The sequence below is a fragment of the Mandrillus leucophaeus genome, unplaced genomic scaffold (genome assembly GCF_000951045.1).
Source record: "Mandrillus leucophaeus isolate KB7577 unplaced genomic scaffold, Mleu.le_1.0 Scaffold16, whole genome shotgun sequence".
NCBI classification, from domain to species: Eukaryota; Metazoa; Chordata; class Mammalia; order Primates; family Cercopithecidae; genus Mandrillus; species Mandrillus leucophaeus.
In genome coordinates, this window is record NW_012101587.1 from 5,039,858 (window position 1) to 5,057,516 (window position 17,659).

Below are 17,659 nucleotides of genomic sequence, written 5' to 3' on the forward strand. Positions count from 1 at the left end.
CAATCCAAGTGTTTTTATTTTATGGAGTCTACTCTAAGTGATCAAATCTCATCCTACTAGGGTAGTGACCACTTTATTTTGAAATTATCTTTGTTTTGCTAATCAATACTAATTGCAAATCAGCAATAGAAGTAATAAAATTGGAGACTCCACTCCCTGTGGGCAAGTTGGGAAATTTGAAGAGAGTACAAAAGTACATTATTCACTTGAAGTCACTGGGGACCTTTTAATGAGACATAGCTTTATGGATGAACAAGGGGGAACAGACCTGGAAAATAACTGCCCTGTTCTAGTCCCATATCCACAAAGGAGCCACAGGGTCTTAGCTAAGTTCTTTCTCTCCTCTTTGCGGTTGGGTTGTCTGTGGCCACTTGAGTTTAAATGAATCATGAAGGCCGGGCAGGCTGACTCACGCCTGTACTCCCAAGAATTTGGGAGGCCATGGCGGGCGGATCACTTGAGCTCAGGAGTTTGAGACCAGCCTGGGCAACATGGTGAAACCTCATCTCTAAAAAAAACACAAAAATTAGCTGGGCATGGTGGTGTGTAACTGTGGTCCCAGATACTTGGGAGGTTGAGGTGGGAGGATCGCTTGAGTCAGTGAGGTCAAGGCTGCAGTGAGCCAACATCATGTTACTGCACTCCAGCCTGGGCAACAGAGTAAGACCCTGATTTAAAATAAATAAATAAATAAATAAAATCATAATTAATGTAAAAGTACTCCAGAAATCACACATGTCCTCGAATGATGTTTTAAATAACATAAATGAACAATCAACATTAAAAATATTATACAGGAAAACATCAAGATTAAATTGGTTAATCAGTGAAAATGGCCAAAAACTTAAAAACATCAAACCCTTGTAGTCACACGGCAAAGGTGTGTAGAAACAGTCATTCTCATGCAAATAAGTGTCTAAACCAGTACAAGTTTTCCTGTGGGTAATTTGGTATATGCACCAAATCACATTATGACGCAGCGACTTCAATTCTAGGTATTTATTGTAAGGAAGTAATAAAAAATATTCACAATAATATTGAGTGGAATTTCTTGTACTCATATTTCTAATTGAGAAAACTTGAAAAATCTAAATGTTGCTTTTAAAACTGTAATAGGGAATTGATTAAATAAATTATAGTACAGCTCAAAAAGATTTAAAAATCCTCCATATGTAACAAAATGAGAAAATAGACGTTATCTACTGTCAGGTAAAGAAGAAGCAAGGTACAAAAAGTATGTTGAACATGATCTCTAGTTTGTAGAAACATGGAAAAAAGATGTTAGCACCAAAATATTAGCAGTGATTTTTCTGTAGATGAAAACAACAGTTTTTATTAACTTCATGTTTATTTTCCAACTTTTCTACAATGACTGTATCACTTTTGTCATAAGAATAAAAGTTATATAAAAAGCACAAATTGTCTCCAAAAGAGATTTTACTTTTTGGTATCTTGTAAGCTAACAATTCAATAATTAGCTTTCAATGGTATCCACTATCTTCAGATAAATTATAATAAAATAAATAAGAAATTTTCTCTCGGAAAAAAGCAGAAACCTTTATTTGCACATACAGGTTTCTGAACATTTGGAAGTAGGTTAGACATGCTTTAGACTAAAGTTAACAGTTTTTCAAAGGCTGTCAACTATAGAAATGTCGGATCAGAATCGTTAGAATTTTTAATCACCTTTTTGCATACACTACCTAAAAAAGTTTGTTTCGCTTACATAAACCATAGTGTGTCATTATTTCACAGGTTTTATCTCTCTTTAAAAACTGACTACCTATCAAGCAACATCCTCACCCATTTTGGGGACTATCACAAACTTTAAAAAATTCTACATCTGAAGGAAAAAATACATGATTAGTTATTGACTCCAAGTCTCAAACGGCAAATATGAGTGCAAATCAGGGTGACACCTGCATGCGCACGACGGCCACCAGGCCAAACGAGACAGCTGAACCCCCCCCCACCCCCGGCCTCCTTGCCAGCGTCCCACAGGCTGGGACAGGTGGCTGACTCTCTCCAGGTGGCCAGGGCCATTTTGTCCCCACACCACAGAAGAGGAAGATCTGTTCCCTGGGACCGCGGGAGGACTTAGGAGGCCGAGAGGACCCAGTGCCGTGCGTGGAGTTCATTTGCTGGGACACACAAAACTACATGAAGGGAAGGGTGGACACGTTTCCTCGGACATCAGTGAAGGAAGGGGAAATGTGTCAAGTAAATCTTCAGATTGTAGGTATCCCAATCCTTCCCTGGATTATTCAATCCATTCGTATCCTTACAAATTGAGTTTCTGTGTTACTAAGTATACCTGTATTCAATTGAAGTTGCTACAGAACCATAAAAACATCTTTCAACTTATTTTCTCAAATCCAGCAGACCATGGGGCGGCTACATTTTGCCATCCACAAGGGCTGCAGTGGGAGGTGAAGAGCAGCTCTGGCTGCTCAGCTGCATCCCATGCCCCCCAGCACCATCGTGAAGCCTTGCCTCTAGCTCCCCACCCCGTAGGAGACGCCCTGCCTCTGGGTGACAGCAGAGATTCCCACCTGGGGCAGATCCCAAGGCCTGTAAGCAGGCATTCAGAGTGTGGTTCTGTAGCAAAAGCTTTTTGGACTGAAAGCCCAAGTTTAGTCATTTAGTCATTCGTAAGCCATGTGGCCTTGGGTCCGTTCCTCAACCCTGCTGTGCCTGGCTCCTCACCTGTAAACTGAGCGTGAAAGTAACAGAACCCACCGCATACAGTTGTGAGGAAGGAATGAGTTCATAGGTGTGAAGCACTTAGAATTAGTCCCGGGCACAAAGGAAGCACTCGACAAATATAGTGGGAGTCGCCACGTTCATTATCACTTTCAGGGGTATGATTAAGATAACCTAGTCTCCTATGCATTGATTGGGAAATTACGGTCAAGACAATGTAGCAATACAGTTGGCGAGTTAGGAAGAAAAAAATTTAAAGGAAAACCCCAATTCTATGTCCATCCCCCAATGATCGGAACTCAAGTTGCCAGCCGCTTTAAAACCACTCAGTGCTTAGCTGCACACTGGGCCAGTGACCCCCTTCTGGGGAGCACTCACCTCCCTTTGGACCACTTCACCTGCTGCTGCTAACACTTTTGCTATGAGGGTGAAATCACATAATCACATGTTTGCGGGGTTGTGGTAAAATAAACATAACTTCAAAGGATTATTATGCAAAGCCCCCACGCCACTGCCATAAGCCTCATTGTTATTCTTCTCTGTCACCCCTTGAGCCCAAAGTACATAATCACCCAGTAATTGAACTGAAATGTCTAAATGGCTGAGGCTCCTAAAGGACATAGCTATTTACCAATGAAAAAAGTCAGAAAAATTTAGCAAACCTCCCTGGCGCTCTGCTGCGTTAGTACAAAAGCCTGTGTAAGTATGACCCACCTGGACCTGCTCCTCCTCCTCAAATCATTAATGGAAACAGAACAATCCTTGCTGTCACGGGGCAATGTGAGAGAAATAATTAAAATATCACAATTGCTTAGCTGCTTCTGAACAGAGAGGTATAAGCGCTAACCTTTCTCAGGATATAATTTTATGAAAATGTAAGCAAAAGGCAGAAAAGTAAATTTTCATGGCCGTGTCATTTAGTGCTCCTGGGGCTGGGGGGAGAGGCCAGGGGGCCTCAATGTCAATGCTTCCCTTGATACAGACTAGGCAGTGAGTTTGGGCTTTCAGGGATGGGGGTCACCCTGGAGGATGGGCGTTTTCATGGCAAGCGTCCTGGCACTCTCAGTAGAGCCCGCCGTGCTCTAATCTGCAGAAGGAAGCCTCATTTCAAACACTGAATACAACAGCAGCCAGTTTTCTTTTTAAAATTGTAGGTTTTTAAAAGCTCAGAAATCGGTTTTCCTCTTTGGAGCAACACAAAACTAATTCCTGGGTCCTCGGGGTCTTTGCTGGTGGAGTAAGCCCTACCCCTCTACTCCCACCATTAAATCTCTGGATAGACACACAGGTTAATTACACATATTTTTAAATTCTGCAAAGGATTCTCTGAAGGACGCATCTCAGCCCACCTAAGTACAAAACAGCCATCACTCAATGGCTAAACTCGGCAATCCTTAGCACCCAGTGGAGTTAAAAATTTTAATTATCATTTTTTAAAGCACAATACTTACCATTTGAATGAAACATGTCAGCACACAAATCATGAAATGATGATTCTGAATAGAATTTTTGTTGGTTGATTGCATAAGCAATACCTCTTGTTGCTGAAATAACATCTCAAAGGCAAAATAATGACGACATGACAATCCGTGTAAATCAAGAACTGCATGTGGGTTTATTTTACATCTGAGAAAACAGTGGATTTAATTGTGTGAACCAAAATGTACTGTACAATATTAATGATAGAACATCAAAATGTATAATTAATAGTGCATTGCTTGCTTTGTTTTTATGTATTTATTTTTGTCTGACAGTCCCTCTGAGTACATGCATCTGGAGAGATGCAGGTGCCAGTAAAAGTCCTCTATTTAAATCAAGCTGCAGGAACTAAATTTTATTCAAAAATTGTGGTTTTACATTATATACACAGAAATTTAATATAAAATGACAATATAAAAAGTTAAAAGGGAAAGCATACAGCCAGAAGGTACAAAGAAAGTTGAAGAGATTAAAATGGTACGATATGTAACATACAGGAGTTTTTAAGCTGATGCTGGCAATTTACAAGGAAAGGACTCCAACGTTTGCCCCATTTTTTTTTCATTTACCAATGCAGCACGCTATAGAAAGGTCAGCTTGTACCAAAGCTTACATTTGTAAATAACTATAAACCGCAATATTTTACAGGAAAAAAGAAATAGCATTTTTACACATTTTTAAATAATAGCTTGCATACTTTTTTTTTTTTTTTTTTTTTTTGCCGAAAGTGGCATTTTTCCGCATCCAGAGGGTTTGGGCATAGTGGCGAGTGGGTATCTGTTGTTGTTTTTTGTTTTAGACATGTAGAGGTGTGGCTTCCAAACCCCGTGAGTCCTACACAGCTTTCTATCTGCCCACAGCTGCATGCATGTTTCCTCACAAACCAGTTCTGCATATAAAAGCTCATTTTTTAATTATTAAATAAGTTTTGTGTCTGACACAGCTTTTGATCTGAATGAAATGCCTTTAAGCCTTTTTTTCTTTTTTTCTTTTTTTTCAAGTGAAAGGCACAGAAATGCAATTACAGTCCTCAAAGGGTTAAATTTGACACTACCAGGTTCTATGACCTTTATTGTCATGGCAACTTCGTCATTTTAGGATGTCTTTTTATCATTGTTATTTGTGTCTTTCTTTACTGCTAAACAATGTCTCTGAGTAGTGTGCCCCACTATTTCCTACAAAAGATAGCTTAACATCAAGAACAGATGTTGAAAATAAAGGTCAGACTTTGACTCACGGAAAAAGAAAAATAACATGCACAGATCGGACAGAGAGCATATAAATATACAAAATATGTGTAAGAAAACCAAGGTCCAGAGAGGCGGGCCAGCAACAAAGGAAAGACTGATTTTAGAGGCTCAGGCCAGGCCTAGTGCAGCTCGACGACGTTTAGTGCAATGTTCCGCGGTCTCTTGCATACCTGGACGCTACTGTTTCTCCAACTCAGTCACATAGATCAGGTGGTCCTCGGGGGACTTGCCATGAGTCTTGCTAAGGTGCAGTTTGACTGCGTGCTTGCTCGCAAAAGTCCGGTTGCAGAGCTTACATTGGAATGTGGAGCCCAAGTCTTCCTCGGTGGCCCCCAGCGGGCCCAGAGTTTTGTTGGCGAGGACTTTCGAAACATTCTGCTGTTCTTGAATCTGATTGAGTGGCAGCTTGGATAGATCCTTCAGGCTGAAGCCCAAGTGCGTCTCCAAATGACTTATGTATGTAGACGCAGTTCTGAACTGAGAGGCACAATCGTTGCAAAAGAAAACAGGATGCCCTGTGTCCAGGTTCTTTAGGAATTTCGTTCCCCCTGTCCTCCTCAACTGGTACTTCACATTGGCCAGCCAGTGGCTGATGGTGGTCATGGAGAGGCCGGTAAACTTCGAGATGTGCACCCTCTCCTGTGGGCCCAGGTCCGACATGATGTACTTGCCCTCTGTGGTCTCCCGCAAGCTCGAGGCGAACTGGGCCTGCAGGATGAGCAGGTGCTGCGGGTTCCAGTTGGACTGCCGGCCCTTCCTCTTGTGGACCGGTGACAGCTCATCCAGTGCCTCCTCAAAGCTGCTGCCATCAGCATCAGACTTCTCCGAGACTGTAGAGGGCGTGGAGGACTTGGGCGTCAGGCGGCCTGTGAGATTTTTTACCATGTCAGAGATGTCCATGAGCGCGCTCTCCCGCAGAGGTGACGCCACCGGCTCGGCCATGCCCGACCCCAGCGGCTTGTTCTTGGACTTGGTTAAGTCAATGGGCTGGTCGCTGTTTTCGTAGTAGTAGCGGTCGATGGCGTCGGCCTGCTTCACCGGGGCGGCGGGGCGCGCCGGCCTGTCCAGCATGCTGTTGCTGATCTTGTAGAGCATGGCCAGCGGGTCCAGCGAGGCGCCCACGGGCTTGGACACCTTGCCCAGGTGGGTGTTCATGATGGACTGCAAAGCGCTCAGAGGGTTGATGAAGGAAGGCTCCGGCGAGTGGTCGGTGATGATCCCCAGGTTGTTACAGCCGTTGGTGACCTTTGCTTTGAGAGGCTCTGTGCCGTTTGGGGTGTGAACGTCCAGCGGTCCCTCCTTTTTGGCCTTCCCGGTCTCGGCCTCAGGGCCCTTCTTCTGCTGTTTGCCGCTGACTTCCTCCGTTTTAGGGAAATCTTTATTCTCTTTTGCTACGGGGGACGCAGCCTTGGCCGGGGCGCTCTTCTCCTTCTCAGGGGGCCTCTCCTCCTTCTTGATGCTGACCTTGCCCGTGACCTTCTCCACCAGCTCCTCCATGGCAGACACATTGCTCTTGTGCGGTGGGGGCGTGAGGCTCCCCGGCGAGTGCAAGAGGGCGTTGTGCTCGGTGGAAGACAGCGACTTCACGCCGCCAGCATAGGACGGCTGCACCTGCACACTCTGCACGGCCGCCGGGAGTGGCTTCACGGTGCCCGGCAGCTGGTAGGCCGCGTGGATGCTGGGGTAACCACCCCACGAGGGCGCGCCATTCTGGGCTTTGCTAATGGCCGTGGAGACGGTATTCTCCAGGGACTTGAGAATGTCCAGCCCTCCCTTGGGGCTGTCGTCCAGGTCCTCCTCGCGCAGGTACGGGTACAGGGTGCTGGGCTCAAATTTCTCCGAGCTGTCCTCACTTTCCTCCTTGATCTTCTCCGCATCACCAGCCACGGGCGGCTTCTCCTTCTCCGGCTCTTTCTTGTCTTCCGAAGCTGTGGACCCTGCGGGAGACTCGGGCTGCTTTTTGATGCTGGAGGCCGGCAGCCGCGTGTGGGTGGTGGGCGGCAGGGGGATGGACTGGATCTTCTCTTCCACCACGGGGTCCAGCACCAGCTGCTTGCCCTTCTTTGAGGCTGAGGTGGTCACTTTCAGGAAGTGCCCGGTGACCATCATGTGGGCGGTGAGCTGCTGCAGGGTGTCGTGGGAGCTGCCGCACTCCATGCACTTGAGGATCTGCGCCTTGCGGGCCTCGAACTGCCAGGTGTAGCTGGCACCGTTCTGGTAGCCGTAGCGGTTATTGGGTGTGACGTATGGGTTCGCCGCTTTCTGATCCTTGGCTGACTCACTCAGGGCCACCTCTGCAGCCATTCCTGCTGGCTCAGGGGAGCAGGGGGGCGCCAGGTCCTGAAGCGCCCGCTTTTTGGTGGAGGGGACCAGTTTGGTGATGGCTGGCACTGGCTCCTTCAGAGGCACTTTCTGGTAATGCTTGGTTTTGATCATGTGGACGCTGAGGTCCTGCAAGGACTCAAAGGAGTGTCCACAGTACATGCACTTCAGCACCTTCTGGGCGTCCTCCTTCCCCTCCATCTCCATCAGGGAGCGCTTCCTGGGCTTGGACCACCGCTTGGTCTTCTCGGAGTCCTTGTCCCTGTTGTCATCACGGTAGTGGCCTGTCTCGTTCATGTGCACCGTCAGTTCCACCAGCGTGTCGTACGCGGCGCTGCAGTCTTTGCATCGGAACTTGCTGGCGCCAGTGAAGACGGAGCCGTAGAGCTTGTTGTTCTGGCGGTAGAGCTGCACCGTGCTGAACAGGCTGGGCTCGGGGAGCAGCCCGTACGAGGACGTCTGCTGCAGCGTCTTGGCCAGTGCGGCCTGGTGCCAGTCGTACCCGGAGCTGCTGCTGGTACTGGTGGTACTGCTGTGGCTGGTGCTGGAGCTGCAGCTGGTGCTGGGCGTGCTCGCCGTGGGGCCGGCGGTGCTGGCTGGGCAGACAGGGGGCGTGGGGGTGGGGGTGGAGCTCTCCTTCTGGCTGGCATCGTTGGTGCTGGTGGTGGAACCCGACTTCTTTAAATCCAGAGCTAAGCTGGACCAGCAGGACTCAGAGAACAAGTTTGCATACACAGCTTTGATCTGTGCCAGGCTGTCCTGGGGGTAGGAGAGGCTGTCGGGACACTGCGGATCCTCCTTCTCTTCTCGAGAGGAAGAGCCTTTGAAATGGGCCAGCTGGTCGCTGCTCTCACTGAAGGGCGACCCGTAGCCGGCGTCCTGGTTAGTCGCAGAGCTGACTGGGGAGTTCTGGTAGCTCTGCGCCTCTTTGATCTCTGTCTCTTCATTGCACATGTACTCACTTTCCTGAATGTCCAAAGACAGCCCGTCATCCTCCACGTGCTCTTCATCTATTTCTGCTGCCTTCAATTCTTCCTCAGGAACATAAGCTAGGAGAGAAAAGTAAAACCCAGTTAGAAGAAGTAAATCATCTTCAAGGATGCAGCCTCCCCAGCAGTTAGATGATCTTTAAAAAGATATTTGTCAGCCTAGCTCCCAGTACACAAGGCTACCCCAAGTTTACATATCTATCCCTTTGTAGGAGTTAGGTTCCAAAAGGTGCTGTCCCCTCCTGAGTGTGTCTTTAGCAAAGGGGACTGAACTGGAGGATGGTATCCTGTGCTCGTCCCAAAGATGTCAGTCTGACCCTTGCAGCCTGGTGGGAAGGGCAGGAACTTGGGACTCCAGCTACCACCCACCAAGTACTCCTCCTATCGGCTGTTCCCTCCTAAGTGACCCAGGAGTCCCCTCACGACTTCCACATGGCAAATATTTGTAAACACCCATCGGGCACGACCTGGTTATCAATTTTCAGAGCAGGATCTTCACAGACAGTATTATATCGTTCCCATAAATAAAAACACTCCTCAATGGCAAGCAATGAAAACGCTCTGGTCTTCAGCAAAAGCAAGAGCCCAACATGGCCCCGCCCATCCCCTGCCTGGGCAGAGCGAAGCGCCACCCTCATGGGGCTGCCAGATGGCAAAAGCCATGGTTGTTCACCAAGGCCCAGAGCAGCCTCATTGACTGCAGCCACAAGCTGGAAGGCACCAAAATCTCCACTGATGGTTGGAGGGATGAACGCGGTGTAGCGTTTCGTCTGTGCAGCAGCCTCCAGGCACCTGGGGCCGGGGGCAGAGGCACACACAGCAGTGGGCCAGCAGTGACAGGCTCCCCAAACTGAGCAGATCCAAGTCAAGCGAAACGTTTCCTTTGCATTAGTGGCCATGAAACTCCCTTTCACAAAGATGGGTTGATGAAAGCCGTGAGGCACTTTCCTGTAGTGGATCCTGATAGAAGGGCCTCCCGCACACAGTGGGACGGGCCTGGGGCCAAGGCCAGCACATGCTCAGGCCTGCCAACATCGTAAACCTGGGCCTTCTGCTTCCTTCAGAAGGCAGAACATCACTCAGGCTTGGAAAGGGAGTTCTGACACGCACCGCAGCGTGGATGCACCTCGAGGGCACGGTGCTCAGTGAAGGGAGCCGGTCACGAGAGGACACGTACGGCACGGCTCGCCTCACGTGAGGGCCCTAGAACCGTCACATTCATAGAAAAAGAAAGCAGAATGGTGGTGGGTGCCAGGAGAAGGAGGGGATGGGGACAGAGTTTCCGTCTGGGAAGATGAGAAAGTTCCGGAGATGGAGGGTGGTGATGGCTGCACAACAATATGAACATTCTTAACGCCATGAAACTGTGCACTTAAAATGGTTAAAATGGTCACTTATATGTTATAAATATTTTATCACAATAAAAGCTGTTTAATTACAAAAGCCCAACGGTCCACGCTCCATCCGCCGACTACAGGTCCACGACCGCGCAGCAGAGCGACCTCATGGGCTGAAGGCAGCGTTTCCCAGAGGGGCCTCCGGGATACGGCAGTTGTCCCATGGATGAGGCTGGAGGGCACAGAAACCGAGATGCAACCTGGACTTGTGACTGCAGGACATGTCAGATCCTTTACTGCACAACCCACCTTCCCACCTCCCAAGGGAGACTACTGCAAGGAACACCGCCTCAGCTTCTTTGACCAAGGCACTTTTACTTACTTTTCCCGTCTGAGGGAACAACTAGCTGGACTAGAGTTCCATCAACAACTTGGGATATTCGGGGTTCAGATACTTTGCAGAAAGTCCCTAGTAAAATGCATTGATCTGACCTAAGAAGGGTGTCTCATTAAACATCATCATTCATGATCACATCATCAGAGCCAGGGCCCAAGGGAACACGACAACGAGGACACACATTTCCAGGGAGGACTGCTGGGAGGGACAGAACACATCTTGGCTGCCCAAAGGAAGGATGCCAGGGGCAGCGGGGAGCAGTGTGAGAGCCTCAACACCTGCAAATGCAGGGCTTCAGAGGCCAGCGGCAGCCACCACTCACAGGCACACGCACAACCGCACGCGTACACACAAGCACACGCACACACACGCACAATGAGAGACGACTGAATCGGTCATGTGGAGAGTCTCTTCTAGCTCAGGCCGTCCCGAGTGCTTGCACGCACTGCCCGTTCTGCACACAGCCTCAACTCCACCTCTAGTGACAGCATAAGACAATCTGCGCACCTGTGTCCACGCGTTTCACGGCAGTATGCGGAACAGCAGCAAATCCACGAATCACGATTCTGTTCACACTGTGCTGTGATTGTGGAAAATAACCAATCATGTAAGACCTCAGGCCTCAACTATAGGCATCAACATCTGGGGAATGTTCTAGATGATACTATGACTCCCCTGTAAAATATAACACTCAAAATTAAAAGATAATTGCTAAGTTCAGGCACACTGTCATTCGCCCCTAATTATTAAAGGTTTAGGGCGGCCCAGTTCTGAGGGTTCACTGCTGGGACCTGGGAACCCCACTTTAAGAACCACTGGTCAGACTCGTCACCTTTGAACCAGCCTGGCCTGGGTCATGTTGGCTTGGGCCACAAGGTGCAGCTCCTCTGCGTACTCGGAGGGTGACTCTGAAGGCTGCAGGGTGTGCTGGGCAGGGCAACGCCCGGGAGAGGCAGAACGCCCAGGTTTACGATGTTGGCAGGCCTGAGCATGCGCTGGCCTTGGCCCCAGGCCCCTCTCACTGTGTGCGGGAAGCTCTTCTATCAGGATCCACTACAGGAAAGTGCCTCACGGCTTTCATCAACCCATCTTTGTGAAAGGGAGTTTCATGGCCACTAATGCAAAGGAAACGTTTCGCTTGACTTGGATCTGCTCAGTTTGGGGAGCCCGTCACTGCTGGCCCACTGCTGTGTGTGCCTCTGCCCCCGGCCCCAGGTGCCTGGAGGCTGCTGCACAGACGAAATGAGCCCTCCCACAGCCCACCCCACAGCAGGCAGCCAACCTGTGTGTCCTAATAAGTGGCTTTGTGTACGCTGGCTTGGGTTACCATATCCACATACGGTAGACTGGCTGGCTTGACCAACAGAACTTCCTTTCTCCCAGTCCTGGAGGCTGGAAGTCCCAGGCTAAGGTCTGGCAGGGTTTGCTTTCTGGTGAGGCCTCTCCCTGGCTTGAGGATGGCAGCTCTCCCCCTGAATGGCTCTTCCTTCCAGCAGGTGGGAAGAGAGAGCTCTTCCACTTCCTCTAAGGTCACCTCTGTTGGACAAGGGCCCTGTGACCCCATTTAACGTTAATTACTTCCTAAAGGCCCCTTCTCCAAATACAGCCCCAATGGGAGTCAGGGCTTCCACATACGAATGAAGAGGACACAATTCCGTGCACGGCAGGCTTCTGTCTCAACTCTGAAAACATAGAAATGGGAAACCTGCTCTCACACCTCTCGGGTGTGTTCAACACTGACCAATCCTCGTCCTCTTGCTCGGAGTGGGCGCCCACAAAGGACGAGGGTCAGGAGTCAGGGCTGCATCTCAGGACCTGGCCTGGCATCTCAGGACCGCATGGTGATGGCCTCCTCCCGGACCATCCTGCACCCTCACGCTCCCAGCAGGTGCAAGCATCATCCAGACCAGGCTCCACTCGGCCGTCCTCCAAGACAGTCCATTCTGCACCCAGGAAGTTCCCAGGCTGAGCTACAATGTATCTCATTGCCAATCTGTGTCAGAACAGACTGGACCTCACAGATCCACAGAACGAGAAGGCCCTTCTAAGAGGTCATCTTCCCAGCACGCCATTTTCTTGCGCAGATGTCCACGGCCCTGTGTGGGCTCCAGGGGGTGCGGACGTGGAAGGAGGGGGTCCATAAAGTCCCTGCCCTAGGGACAGGGACTCATGTCCCAGGGAAGAAGCAAAGCAGGGTGATCAGGCAGCCTGTGGCCGGGTAGGGGAGGGACACTTTTGGAAGGGAGGGAACTCCAGTGTGGACCAGGGTGAAGGCTGGGCCCCCACAGGTTCAGGCTCTCCCTGCCTGTGCCTAGCATGCCCACCTTCCAGATGCCATCTGGAGGCAGCTTCTCACTCTCCACCCGGTTGCACCTGTGAGCAGCATGTGGCCCTGTCCGTTTCTGGACCCTCGGTGCCCGCTTCCCCCTCCCTGTTCTGAACTGCTGCATCCCCAGGTCGGCCTGCTGCTCTTGCCCATTCTTACCCCAGCCTCTCTCTGGCCACTCTCACCTTCTCCACAACCCCAGTGCCTGTGACCACCACAGCCATGGGCACCCCTGCACACCTGCCAGACACAGGCCCATCAGGGAGGACGCCTGTCCTGCTGCCCCCATGGTGCTTTCAGGGCCTGGCCCCACATTGGGCCCATGGAAGGAGTCCCCCTGTTCTAACACAGATCTAAGGTGACGGGTACTCCACATCATACCTATGTTGTGTGCAAACAATGACACCCCACTGCCTGCTCCAGCACTGTCCTCCTCATAACAACAGCTCACTTTCTCCTCCTTCTGAAACTCCAGATTCAGATGTTACCGAATAACCCTAAATGAGAGTATCTGAGCCAGAAAAGCAGCACGATCCTCAAAGCCTCCTGGTCCTCGGGCCCCGCATCCAAACTGGCCCTGCACTGATGACCAGGCTCTGTGGCCAGAGCCTTCCAATGTCCCCCAACTGACGTCCCTCCACTCCTGGTCTGTGACATTCTCCCTTCCAGCAGACGCTGTGCTCCCAACAACCCTGAGTTCAAGCCTTTGTTGAAGCTGTGTGTCCCAGGCAGGGCATCTGGACCCTCACTGCTGCCCCGCCTGTGCCCAGCCCTCCATGCCCAGCCCGCTCTATCTGGGGGTTCCAGGCAGCCCTTCTTCCACAGGGGAGTGCCCAGTCTGGATGCCAGCCCTCCCCCACTTTCTGCCTGGTGTGAGCTACTGGGCCCTCCCTCATCCCTCCAGGGAGACTCAAAGGTCATCTCCTTATGCCACCCTCTCAACCCCCTCACAAAATTCACCACTCCTGGAAGAATCTGGAGCTGTTACCTGTCTGTCCTCTTCATCAAGCTGTGAACTCTTCCACTCAACCAACACAGCACAGGCTCCTGCGCCTCCGGGTTGAGTATTTCCATCCCATTGCCTCATTTAATTCTCACAACCCTTTAAGCTAAGTATCACTGAGACACCTATTCCACAGGAAAGAAAACAGAGTCTCAGAGAAGTTGACCGACTTCTCCGAAGTAACACAGGAAACAAATGATGGACACATGATTTGAAAGCCAGTCACTGACTCCCAGCCCCGTCTTTCTCCTTTGCCAAGTTATTTTCTTTTGTCTCATTAACATCTAAATGCCAGAGAAGATACGGAGTAAATGTTTTTGAATGAATGAATGATCAAAAGTAATTCTGTATTAAGTATTTAGAACGGCCATTATGTGCCAGACACGGTGTTATTAGAGAATCTCAAAGAAAAAGAGTAAAGGGAGAGAAATGTTAAAACATTGATATCCTTTAGCCCAATCATTTTATTTTTTTGAAGTTAGTCTAAGAAGTTAATATGAAATGCAGAAAAAGCTTCATGCCCAAAGATGTCCCTTATACAAGATGTCCTTTTATACACATAAAACTTGCTTGCCACAGTCTAAATCTTCAACAATAAGGAGTGGTTACATGAACTAGTATTTATTCCCAGGATGCAGTATCCTTCAAACATGAGAAAGTATGTTTTAATAACATGGAGAAAGTCATTAAATGAAAAAAGCAGAAGATAAAATTATATACACAGTACAAAGAAAAAATCCTTTTCAAGAATGTTACAGTGTTTTCTATCTAGATAATAAATACATGGGTTATTTATCATTGAATGAAGTGGTTCCTGATAAATGTCGTATTTTCGAAATCTTCATTGTTTTCAGTTCAGCCAACATGGACTAGCCATTGAACACCATTGCTGGAATGAATTCGCTAGAAGCAAACTTTCAGGGAACGTCTACCAGCCGCAGCCACAGCCACCGGTCAGATCCTGGGAATTAGGGAGCACGGAGAATGGCATGGCCCAGACTGGGGCAGGAATGCTGGGAAAGGCTTTATTAATTGTTACTGTGTTTTAATGTTAAAAATGAAAGGGAGTTTGGGACGATCGGGGATGCAGATGGTGTCTGGGCTGAGAACACGAGTGGGCTCCTGCTCCACACTGCCAGAGAGGCTGTCCTGGGTGAAAGGGGGTTTGGGACGATCGGGGATGCAGATAGTGTCTGGGCTGAGAACATGAGTGGGCTCCTGCTCCACACTGCCAGAGAGGCTGTCCTGGGCTGCTCTGCCCCAGTTCCCCCAAGTCCCTGACCACAGTGGCCGCCTCCCACCTTCCTCCTGCTCCAGCTCCTCAGTGCCACAGCCACTGCAGGGCGTTCTCCATCCAGCCTTCCCATGGGAGGGGCTGCAGAGTCTGACAAACAGGAGGGCCGGCGGCCCAGAGCCTTTCCCACAGCGGCTCACCACACACAGCTGTCACCATGCTAGGCCTTAGCTGATGGGGTTTGCTCACTGCTGTCCTTGCCCTCTGAACCTTCTGGCATTTATACTTTCATCATACACTCTTCCAGTTTATTTAATCCTGATGATCTTCTTTCAGCTATTTTACTATTCTACTATGTTCTTTTTGCTCATCCTACCTATTTTTTTAACTAGCTCACCTTCTCCCCTCTAACTTACAAGAGATGCGAGGAAGCACAAACCTTCAAGACAGCTGGGAGGACGGCCTACCCTCCACCCCCACATCACTGGGCACCAATTCTTACTGGCCCGAACCCGCCCTCCGGACACCAAGCAGCTCTCCTGACCCCCCTGGATAAAGCACATCCCCACGATTCTCCCACCGCCCCAGTCCAGGGGCCTTGAGGCTGAAGTGCTGGTCAGGGTGGCCTCTTGTCTGAAGCTCTTGTGGCCATGGAAGGGAACAGCCTTTGGGACAGCCACAGACATTAGTGGGTGCAAGGGACTCCACGGTCCCACAGATGGAGGTGGGCAGGAGGATGCCCCATGAAAGACTCCATATTAAATCTGTGACTGGACTGCCAGCCTCACCTTACCCTCTTCCTCCATCATTGCAAGACCCTTCGAGGACTGGCTTAGTTCCAAGGACTCAATAATAATAAAAATCATAATAGTAACTGGAGCCACAGCACCACCTCCGGACAACCACTCCAGCAGCCAGCACTGGAGGACCCGTGCTTCTGATCTCCCCCATCACAGCTGAGCGGCCAAGGGTCCTCCCAAGGCTCAAGCAGGCAGCAGCAGGCCAGGCTCCAAGCAGCCTCTGCCTCCCTCCACACCCAGTCCGTTCAACACAGTGCACTGAGCCTCCCAGTTCTTCTGCCCCCACAGGCCCCCAACAAGGTCCCGTACCCTTCCAAAACTAGGGAGCAGGCAGAGAGCACCACATCCCAGGGCCAGAACCCCTCAGAAGGACTGAAAATCAACAGAGTTTCATTTTAAGAGTTTAGGACCCGGGGAGAAGGCGGTGGCTAGGTGTCACAGGACAAAGCCTGAGAAGGGAGAAATTCCAACCCAGAACCCAAGGTGCCTGCAAACAAGAGCAACCCAACACCCTGGCTGCCGTATTAGGCAAAGGAGTGCTTGGATTTTGCTAAGTCTGTATCTGGGAGGAATGTGCCAAACCACATTGGGAAGCCAGCCCCTCCCCCAAACCCCCGGGGCTATACCTGTCAAACACAGCAAGGTCCACTAAGCCACCCTGGATGTGTGCACGGGTGACCCAAAGGGGTGCTCCCCAGGAGCCTGGGCCTGAAAAGACAGAGTGAACTGGGGTGGGACTGACACCCCACTGGTTCGCCTTTATGGGGCTTACACTAGCGTGACCATTGCTGTGGTTTCTTAGTAGAACAGATCCCGCCACCCACCCCATTAGCATGGCAGAAGAAGAGAGATGGAAGGTATGGATTTGATGTCTGGAGAGCATGATAGGAGCCCAGGCTCAGACACGTACACACAGTGTGACCTGATACACTCACTCGCTCCTTGGGACCTCGGTCTCCCCACTGGTACAATCACTGTCCCCACTGGAACAATGTCTTTTGGGGTTACAGGAAGTATTTATGGCAATGACAGAATCATCACCATCAGTAGGTGGCCCAACTGTGTGCTTGTCAGCTGCTGTGGTCTGAATGTTTACCCCCGCCCTGGAATTCCTCTGTTGAAATCTAACCCCCCACGGTAATGGTAGAAGGAGGTAGGGCCTTTAGGAGGTCACCAGGAAAGAGCCCTCAAGAACAGCATGAGTGCCCTTATTTTTAAAAAGGCTCCAGAGAGCTGCCTTGCCCCTTCTACCACCTGAGGACACAGTGAAAGGACACCGTCTACACACAGGAGGCAGGCCCTCACCAGCTCCCGGATCTGCTGCTGCCTTGACCTCCCACCTCCCAGGCCCAGATCTGTGAGTAATACACGTCTGTTGCTCACAGCCCACACACAGACACACAGTCCACAGTGCTCTGCTACAACAGCCCGAAGGAACTAGGACACCTGCTCCTCCTCTTCCTCACACCCTGTAGACTCACAGGATGAATCAGAAAACGTCCTGCGTGCAGATGTGCCATCGTCCTGTGGCTGTGGGAACCTGCTTAACTTCATGCCACTCAAATACATGGGAACAATAGGAACGAAATAACGATAAGCCCATCCCAGCCCAAGCCCATCCCTTCAGTTAAGACTGAAGCTGAGCCAACATCAGTGTTAACTGTTGTGTAGATGGTGCTCTGACAGTCAGATGTGAAATCCGGGCCACGGATCGGCTGGGCCCTTCTTGTTCTTCTTTTCCCTGTGCCTGCCTTTCAGAGGCTTTGCTGATGATTAGAGCATCTACCAAAGAACAGAGGAAAGAAGGGAGAGGTGGGGA

The 17,659-nt window shown here is 50.0% G+C and overlaps 1 protein-coding gene across 3 annotated transcripts in view; it reads right to left on the minus strand.

Moving 5' to 3' along the window:
* Positions 1-4,293: 4,293 nt before the first annotated feature.
* TSHZ1 (teashirt zinc finger homeobox 1) overlaps positions 4,294-17,659 on the minus strand; it is an 80,161-nt gene continuing 66,795 nt past the window's right edge. For all 3 annotated transcript variants that reach the window (XM_011975882.1, XM_011975885.1, XM_011975883.1), the window contains one exon: positions 4,294-8,803. In XM_011975882.1, coding sequence (XP_011831272.1) covers positions 5,610-8,708 — 3,099 coding nt within the window. In that variant the 5' untranslated portion in view covers positions 8,709-8,803 and the 3' untranslated portion in view covers positions 4,294-5,609. The remainder of the gene's footprint in view (positions 8,804-17,659) is intronic.